General features: G+C 40.9%; 1 protein-coding gene across 1 annotated transcript in view; it reads right to left on the bottom strand.

Moving 5' to 3' along the window:
* Positions 1-5,142, bottom strand: part of nhsa (Nance-Horan syndrome a (congenital cataracts and dental anomalies)) — a 65,312-nt gene extending 60,170 nt beyond the window's left edge. Inside the window, exon 1 of the mRNA XM_005732440.1 lies at positions 4,688-5,142. Within this exon, the coding sequence (XP_005732497.1) occupies positions 4,688-4,967 (280 nt within the window). The 5' untranslated portion in view covers positions 4,968-5,142. The remainder of the gene's footprint in view (positions 1-4,687) is intronic.
* Between the last annotated feature and the right edge of the window lie 4,749 nt (positions 5,143-9,891).

The raw sequence follows: 9,891 nt of genomic DNA, 5'->3' as shown, positions 1-9,891 counted from the left end.
ATGAATAGTGGTATTGTAAAGCGCTTTGAGGGGTCCTGAAAAGTGCTATATAAATGCAATCCATCATTACTATCATTATATCACGCCCCCTACTATTTTTCATGAATGCCAATATACGTATACATAAAAAAGCCAAAAAAAGGCCAAATCGTTAGATGACAGTTCAGGTTTTTCTGTCAGAGTTTTTAAGTCGTTGGTTGACTCCTGCCAGTCTAAAGTGTCAAGCTCCATGTTTTTTTGTTAATACCAAAGCTAAAACCATTAACTGTTAGCTAATGTATCGTTTTAGGCTACAGTTTCTAGTTTTTACCTAAATAAAAAGATCTTTAAAAGCATCACGGCAGTTGAAAACATAAAATCAAGAACCAGGGAAACGTTACAACCGAATAGTGTATTTCTAGTTCCACTGATGTCCAGTAAAGTGAATGAGGTCAAGTGATATTCGCTGCTTTCGGTGCTGTATGTTGACAAAACTATTGGTCATACCTCATAATCTTTGAATTCAGGTGTTTTCAGTCCCATTTCTACACCCAACAGGTGCCTTTACAAACATCTGTAAAAGAATGGCTCATTCTAAAGAGCTCACTGAAGTCAACAGTGCAGTGGTTAGGCCTGATTTAGACTTGTGCAGAGAATCTTTGAATAGAATATGACGTAACCATACGTAAGTGGGAAATAGGCATTTATGCTCATGCTGGTGCAGTACATGTTAATTACTGTATGGTCATGCCCCGGTGTTTTATATGAAGTGCCATCCAACTTGACAAAAATAAAATGCTAGGACTTTTCCCCCTCCTGGGTCTCCATTCTTTGTTGTTGACAGTTTTTCCCAGAGGTAAACATACTCGTCCCTCTAGTTTTTCCACTTCTTTGTACATTCCTTCACGTCCATTCTAACAGTTTAACCAATTTCCCTTTAGGAATTTGTTGACATTTGTGAATCCCTGCATTGGTGCTAAGATTGTTATTTCTTATATCGAGACAATGACTCATAAATTCAAACACTGCCAAAAATGCACAGCAGGAAGCAATGCCGCTGCTCAGGCCAGTCAAAATAGTTGCAACCTAATGTGTAGTTACATTTCACAGATGCACATCAGGTTAAGTCATTACTAGTGAAACATACGTCAGGTATAACAGTATTCCACCAATGCAACAAGTCAGTTAGTGAAATTTCTTCCCTTCTAGATATTCCAAGATCAACTCTTTAATGGTATAATTGTGACGTGAACTGAGGAGTTCCAAACCTCCTCTCACATGAACATCTGTACAAAAACTGTGCACTGGGAGCTTCACTGCATGGGTTTCCATGACTGTGTGCAGAGGTGCACATATGTTTGGTCTGTGCCATAACAGTGCTAAATGCACAATTAAGAATTAGAGCTATAACGGGTAGATTGCTCTACACAAATCCAATGCATCATTAAATTGTACTCAACAACCACCCCCACGACTGTCACAGCATCCAGGTTTAACAACTTGGCAGAAATCACGCAGTCCCTCCTTTGCTCTTAGCAAAAACGGTTTGCTTGCAAGCAGCTGAAGCTACAAATTAAAACCAGACAGCTTCCAGTAGTAAAAATCTGTCCCTTCCCGACAGACGCTCTATATTCATATGCCGATATCTCTTTATAGAGCTTATGATCCGATGTGAACTAACGCCAGCTCATTGGTATTACTTCTGTTGTTTGAAGCCTTTCGTCAGCATTTTACGGCGTTACTGAAGGTTTATGTTGTAATACTACAACCAGTAACAAGTCTTATCACTTTCAACTGCAGTCACAAGATTATCAGGTAAGACTCTGCACACAGTTTGCACACGAAGGTCTTGCAGTGGATTTAGGGAGTTCAGATCTCGTGCTGGAGTTCTGCTCAGTTTGTCTCTGTGCTGCTCTGAGTCTGCTCTGTTCCTCCTTTATTCTGGATTTATTCTTCTGCAGTCTCTGGCGTGGTTTGTACAAGGAATGTGGTGAACTGCCAGCCATGCGCTCTTGGACCAGAAAAGCCAGAGGGCCACTTGCCGCCACAACTATTACAGCGCTTCATTCGTACTGAGCCAGTGTAACCTAAAACCTAGCAGAGTCCTCTAACATGAGACTACACGGAGGAGCTCTGATGGCAGTTCAGCTCACTGATGGGGTGTCACAGGAGAACTGTTCAAACACAGGACTTATATGACTTGTATGTGTTTGCGTGTGTCCAAGAAAGAATACCAAAAAGAAATGACAGATTTTTACTTTACAGAGGCAATGCACAAGAAATCAATGAGAGTGAAAGCATCAATTTCAGTGTTTAAAGACAGATTTGCTAAAGTGTAAAGTACAGTACAGCACCTATACAGCTGGTGTAGCTGATAAAGAATCAAAGCAATCAAAGTAAAAGTGAAAGAGATGCACAGCATTCCCAGCAAAAAAGGACTCGTTTGACCCAAATGTGTCAGCATCTCAGCCTGGATTTAAAAACATGCCTGCATGCAAATATTACCACAGCGAGCTGCAATATTAAAGCAGCAGGCTGCTAACGTGGCACAGCAGAGCAATACCTTACCAACAGGTTAGCATCTGATCCTGCATGATTCACTATTGGCGAATGAATCTACATTGCGTCCTCCACCTCCAGCAGTCGTCCTGTGGTCAAGTCACAGCCACATCACGAAAGCCACCCCACCCCCCCTCGCAGTGCCTACTGCGCTATCTGTGCTCCATTTACACCAATTGTCATTCAGATAGGGCAGGGTACTGCTGTTTATGGCTACCCGTGACACACATTAATATGAAAAGCATAATTAAGAGCAATTAGGCTTTTCTAGGGAAGGGGGTTAGCTAGAAACACAGCATGCAAAATCTGTTGTGGCCTTTCATCCAGTAATATTACTTGCATGTATTACTTGTATGTAACAACAGTAAATGTTTAAAATGGGGATAGAAGCAGCTTGAATTAAGAGAGGATTGCGATCACTTGAAAGGGGTAGCTACCATCACCGTTGCCTTTGACTTACAGCTTCAAGATAACCCATGAACGAGAGACTCCTACTGATCATGTGCGGCTTATTGTGACTGAATCCTACAAAACAAGCCACAAAAAACTACACACATCTGTTGATTAAAAGAAATCTCCGAAGAAATCTTAAAGTTTATATTGAGTTTAAGAGGGGTCAGCAGATATCCATCCTGCACATAAATACCTTAAGGCAAAGTAACCCATTCACAGACCTCAGGAAGCAGGTTCTGCATGGGGAACATGCGAGGACTTGCTGAACGTAAACTAAAAGAGGGGGGGTAAATGCACTGGGGTATATCCAGGCTGCAGAAACTGTTCTGGGGATGGATAATTGTGGGATGTGGACAGAAGAGAGAGGGGTATGCAGGTTCTCTAAGTGCTTACTTGAGAGGGGTGTCATTTTAAACACACACACATACACACACACACACACACTTATCAAAACACATCACCCCGAGTCACTCAGGGAAGGGAGATTAAAGGATCCAGGGGATGGCCACATGCTGTGTTATCAGGCTAATGAATGCTTTCTGGTGGCCAAGCAACGTTTTACATATGAAGAAGGGCAAGTGTGAATAACATGTTTAATCTTAACACGCCAAGAAGTCAGCTCAGGGCAAGAAGTCTTTCTGTTTTTACAAATAACAGCAGCCCACACCGACACTCACCGGAGCTTTTACTTGTCAGAAGGTTACCGTAGTGAGGACGGAGGAAAAAAGACCTGCTTGCTTCTTTAATTCATTCACGGTTAAAGTGAATTATGTTGGAGCTTGATCACACATGGGTGAAAGTGAAAGGGCCAGAGACAGGGGCATCATAATCCTCAAACTTCCTCATATCGGTATTATGGCAAATAACTTTAAAAGGAATGAGTGACAGAGGGATGAGCCTTTTCCTCACATATCACAGCTCCATATCCTCCATGTAACATACACCAAGACTGCCATGATTCTGATGGTCTTGAAAGGGGAGATGACCAAAAATGATCAAACTGAATTTTTCCTGCTCAAAACGAGGGATGACTGCACAGGTAAGCAGGACTAGTCTATAGTAGTTAAAGCACACCTGTTGCCTTAGTTACCAGGACTCTTTTAGCTCTTTAAGAAAGAAACATTATGGTAAAATGGGTTAAATTAAGCCCGACAAAATACAGATTAAAAACCTTTTTATTTTCTTTTGGTAGAAGGTCAAAATTCTCTACATTCATGCATAAGTTTGAGCTCATTAATAGTGGTATCATTTTTAAAAAATTCAAATCTCCTCTTTCATTGATGCACACATGTTCTCTTTAATCATAGCAAATTTAAGTGGTTTTATATATATATATAAGTCATTGCTGGGGGGAGTTATAGCACATTAATAGACGGATTTAAGTGGCTGGTTTGAGGCTGGGACAGCCAAACTGTCACACACCCATCGGCGTGGGAAGACAGCACAGGTCTCTCTGGAAAATATATAAAAAATAAAGTTATTAAATGACCTTTGAGCCACTTTGTTACAGTTTGGGCTGGTTTTGAGCTACTGTAGCAGCAATAACACAACTTTTATTTAAATCTGCGTCATTTTTTGGAATAAACGTCACTGATGGAAAATAAAAACGGTGCCTCCTCGTGCAGCTGTCTCCGAGAGCCGCGCGCTCGCAGGCAGCTCGGGTATAAGCAGATACTCAGAGCGGGTCGGTACTCACGCACTGCCTCCTGTTTGGGGTCCAGCTCGGAGCAGGTCTGTTGAAGTTGGCCGATCCTGCCCTGGAGCCCCCGGACCCGCTGGTTGGTGGTTGTGAGCTCGTTTTCCAGCTCCTGGAATATGGAGTAGGCATGTTTGGCCAGGTCCGACAGCTGCCGCAAGGTCCGAGATAGAGCCACATTACTGATGGAGACCAGATCCTCGAAAACCAGACCCTCCTCGTTTGGGACTTGATACCTGCACAGTAACTGGGGTTCCACTATTCTTTTGGCAAATGGCATATTGTTGTGGAGCGGGAAATAAATCCAAGAAAAGTCACCCAGGAGTGAGAAGAAAGTTGCTGTGCCCCCTCGGCCCCCGATCCAGTTTGACTGAACTCAGCTGCTGCTGCCGCTGGTGCCCCCCATCCTTTCATTTGTTGTGCTCCTCGCCGCTGCGCCGGGTCATCTGCTGCCCTAATGCTGGTGTGTTTTTCACTGTTACGAAGTAAAAGAGGTGGTTTTTAAAAAGAAGCATGTGGGAAGTCCCGGAGTGGAGTTCCGGGGATGAGTGGATCCGGACTCCGCCTGCTTCAACCCTGTAAACACTCCACAGCAAACGCTTCAGATGCATTGGAGGCATAGCAGAACGAACACTACAGAATATCAAAAGAGCAATTAATTAAAAGGCCATATTTTTAAATTATTCTTATTATTCTTCTAAAGTTGTTCTTTTTTAGAAAAAGCATGGATGTTGGTTTTCTTTGCGTTTTGGGGATGCACAGTGAACAGGAACACTTAACTCCCTGCAGTCTGGTGGATTTCCTGCACCAGTTTATGCTATAGCATGAACCTCATGTCTTTGTTTACGTAAAGAAAAACACAGAAATCAGTGACTGGGTAACATTAACTGGACTGTAATGCAGTGAGGCTCTGGGGCATGATGCATTACTTTCAGGGAATGTTATTTGTATAGCCCAGTATCATCTGTAATGGTTCAAAGGTCCTCACAGGCATACAAAATATATTAAAAGCAGGGTAAAGACAAGCAAACAGGCAAACATATATGAAAAATACAAAGTATTACTGAGGAAAATGTGCATCTGCTTTGCATCTAAATCTGATAAAACCTGTGGTTAGTAAAATGTTTTTACAAAAGTGCCACTACTTGCTCAAATTAGATCCATACAGGTTATTTGCAGTTAAAAGTCCTTAACAGATGGCCCATAAGCTGTTAATAAGACAAAAGGAAAATGCAGTCAAATAAAAAAAGAGGAAGGAAAGAGAGAAAACTAAGTTAAGGAGGTTAACGAAGTGTCTTTAAATGTGTTTGGAAAAAACATCGCGCAAACAGTTGCTTGCTTTAAAGGAAAATATGCTAAACTGGGAGACAAAGAAGGGATTTCATTATTGGGGTAATATATTAAAATGTCAAAGGTCTCACACATGTGCACCTCAGCAGCTACTGAGATTAACTGAAAACAAAAATGTTAGTTATCATTTTCTTAAGATTAGTTAAGAAACTTCTGAATTTCTTTCGAGAATTTTTTTGAGACAAAGTCCTGATGTCTGACCTCCTCCTTGTTTTTCTTTCTGGCTTTAGGAACCTGCCTCCACCTGCAAAGCATCAGAGGAGAGAAGGACACACATGAAGGAGAGAAGGAGACACTTTGTGTCATTGTTTTTATTTTGATTTTAGTTTACCATACAATATTCAGCAGCGGTATCTACGGTTAAAGCTTTGGCAATATTCAAGTTAAACACATCACATGTATTATGTGTCATAGAGAGGGTGTTTGCTAACTAGATGTTGGGGACATTCAGCGCATTCATGCCAACCATTATGTTTTTTAGCTTTTGAGTTCTTGAGACTGCATTTGAGCTCCGAAGTGGCTGATGTGCAGTCCTCTATGCCATTCAGCTACGTCTCTGACAAGGCAGATGTCTTGGACTGCAGCTTTCTCCTCGCTCTGCTCAGTTCTCCACCTGCTGCATGTCCTGGTTGATGTGGCCCTGCAGCCAGCAGCAGATCTCACCCAACAATATGTACCGCTGCCAACTGCAGTCCAACACACTGGAGCTGGAATACAATACCAGCCTGATCAGCATGCAGGTAACGAAATAGAAGGTGGGATGGGCTGTGTATCCGAGTGCTAAAAATGATGCATTTGTTTCAATGTTTCACAAGAAGCTCAAACAACACAAACATATTAACACAAAGTAAGTCATGTTGTTTTTTTTCTTTAGTTCTAGTCTTAAAGTAAATCCAGAGTGTTAAAATCTCTTAAATCTAACTTAAGCTTCAGGAAGTCTGTTGAAAAAAAAGAAGACTTGATTTAGTTTATTTGCTATAGGGATATCCAGCACATTTCCTTCATTCACTCTTGCGCAGTAAAACAACAATAATTCAGCTTTCACGTTGTCATACCCCTGTGTAGGTTAATCTTCACTTTTAACTCTGTTTGCAGACCTGACAGCCTTAGCCGAGCTTCATTCACATTTGCTGAATGAGTGTTTAGTTAAATCCCACCAGCTGACGGGGCCAGAATCGACAGCTCCAAAGCCTTTCCTGTGGCCTAGCTAATGTCCACACCAGAAGTGCAACCTTTGCAAAGCCCAGCCGCGGACAAAGGCGGGACGAGAGAAGCTCCGTATGTCGTCATCTTTGAGTAATGGTGCTGGAACAAAAGGCCGAACTTGAACAGACAAAAGCTGGTAATCTTTGTTGTGAGAAGAGTCAGCTTTAACTTGAAGTGAGCAGGGGTGATATGGACACAGTTTACTTACCGTGAACTGAGAAAAACGTGCTCTCCACGTCCACAGATCACAACATTAAAAAGCGCTGACAGGTGGAGTGAGTTATAATATTTTTACAACCTTGGCGTATCTTTTGTGAAGATGTGTTGAACTTCAGCATATAAAAAAGGTGGTGCATACAGCAAGGCCCTGCTCTCTTCCTGATGCATGTTTGGAAATGAGACAGCTTTGAATATTAGATGCATTTCACAGGCACGCTTCCTGTTTTATTTTGGTGTCTTCTGTTGCTCTATTTTTCCCACCTCTGATTTCCTGATTGAATCCTCCTGCGTCTTGTTTCTTGTTTCTCAGTCAGACCTCTGTATACATCCAGTCCTATCTCCTCCTCAGCCTTTTGTTATTCTTTATGTTTTCTGTTCCTTTTTGATATTTTTAAAGTATCAGCCATCGGAGCTGTGGTATCTCACTTAGGTCCTCTGTCAAAGCACACTATCTATGTCTTGATATGCCTTTATTTGGCTTTTAGTGTCATTTTTATGTCATTCATTTATATGGAGATAAAAATGGAGGCCCGGTTAATTCTCTGTGTTGTGTCTGAGAACACAAAATATCAATCCACCTGTAAGAATCATTAATACTAATAAGCACGTGCAGAATAATCAGGCAGCTGCTGTGTAAGTGGGAGACGGTTATTATAAGAGCAGGCTTATACTTAGAGGCACATGGCTGACATACAGTTTCCTCATCACGCTCAGTTGTCATCCTGAAATGCAAACCAAACATTTTTAAATAGTATTTATAGTTGAGTGAGAATGACTCTCTGTTAAGCCAACTGACTTAATGAATGCACACAGTCCTCTCCCGTTGTATAAGATGAAATAAACCTATAGTGTGGATGGAGTGACTGTAAGTTGATGCAGCAGGTACCGACATGCAGGATTGTGCCAAATATTGGTTATGGCGCAGAGGAATTACGAGCGTCTTGTTGTCGTCTGGCATCCTGCGTCTGCTTCCCAGACTGAACTTATTTACTCAGGCTCATTCATTTTCTCAGATGCCTCAAAAACTTTCTGCCTTTTTTCCTTGGATTGAGTATCGGTTTCTCTTTTCTATTCCTTAAAAATGCCCTGGGAATTCAATCATGCAAAAGAATTCAGCGAGTATCCGTCTTTTCTTGGTCTCGGTGATAGGCTTAATTTAGTCTTGGAGAAAACTTGACATATTGGAAACAAGTCATAATCAACTACTTACAGGAGAAATTAGAGATGAAATGAGCGACTAAAGCTGGGATCAAACTTGCTTGAGGATTTGCACGTTCCAGAAAATGTGAGGTACTAAATGGGAAACAGCATGGCTGACACGTGACAAGTGCCAAAAACTGCAGTTCTTCTAACGGCCACTTGAGGCAGACTCTGAAGGCAAGCCATTCCCCACAGACTCTGATGTTAGCTGCTGTGAAAATTACACCCTAGTACAAAAATAGTTTGTTTCTCTATAGCTAAATCCTCTTCATAACAACAACATCGAGAGTTTTTCGATATCTTATCCATTTGGATTTTTTAGAGGCTTTAAAGACTTTGACTTAAAAAAAAAAAAAATCATACTACCCCAAAACCAGAATTTTTAAATATTCAAAGTGAAAGTAACTATATTTACTCAAATACTGTTTAGTAACACTTTGAGATACTTAGAGTATTTACAATCTCAGGTAAATAATATACTTTTTTTTTGTATAACAAGTTGAGCAAGTACTTTATAGATTATGTTTAACATGCTAGCACATGATAATAAATAAATAATAATGGAAAACTATACAGTAGATAAGATTTTAGTTGACTTTATTTTTGATATTTATGTTTTCTAATACTTTATGCATTTACTTAACTAAAACTTTCAATTAAATTATTTTCCTTTTAGCAGCTTATTTATAACATTGTATTTACTAGTACTGAGTACCACCTCTCTAGCAATGTCATTTAGCGACTAAACATATGGCTAAATAGGCAGTCTATATTTCTAGCAAACTACCAAAATGTGACACTTCTTGATCATAAGAAGAACTTGATCATAATTCAAAATCATAACAAACAAAGAAAAATACCACATAAAGTATTATTAGTGGGCTCAGTAGTGTAGGTGAATATGTGAGATGAGAAGTTCTGAATGCCATGAACCAAATGCACTCCACTGGAGCCTCTTTCAAAGCTCCAGTGGAGTGCTTTGAAAGAGGACCAGCACACCAGGCCCAGGTGTTGGCTGTGATGCCTCCACTTAGTACCTACAAGAAAAGCTGCCACACAGACAGGAAGGTGGGACAGAGAGGGTCTGCAGATCACCAAAGTTACTCCAAATTACCCTCATGGGGGGATATGTATTTAGTACCTAATGTTATGTCAAATTTGCCAAGAACGTTAATCCCAAAGATCACGACTCCTCCTCCTCTGTGGATCACGAATATATAGAATAGCCT

The sequence above is a fragment of the Pundamilia nyererei genome, unplaced genomic scaffold (assembly GCF_000239375.1).
Source record: "Pundamilia nyererei isolate P.nyererei 1_Seehausen unplaced genomic scaffold, PunNye1.0 scaffold00046, whole genome shotgun sequence".
Taxonomy (NCBI): domain Eukaryota; kingdom Metazoa; phylum Chordata; class Actinopteri; order Cichliformes; family Cichlidae; genus Pundamilia; species Pundamilia nyererei.
The sequence above is the reverse complement of the archived record's forward strand: the minus strand, read 5'-3'. Positions and strand labels throughout refer to the sequence as shown.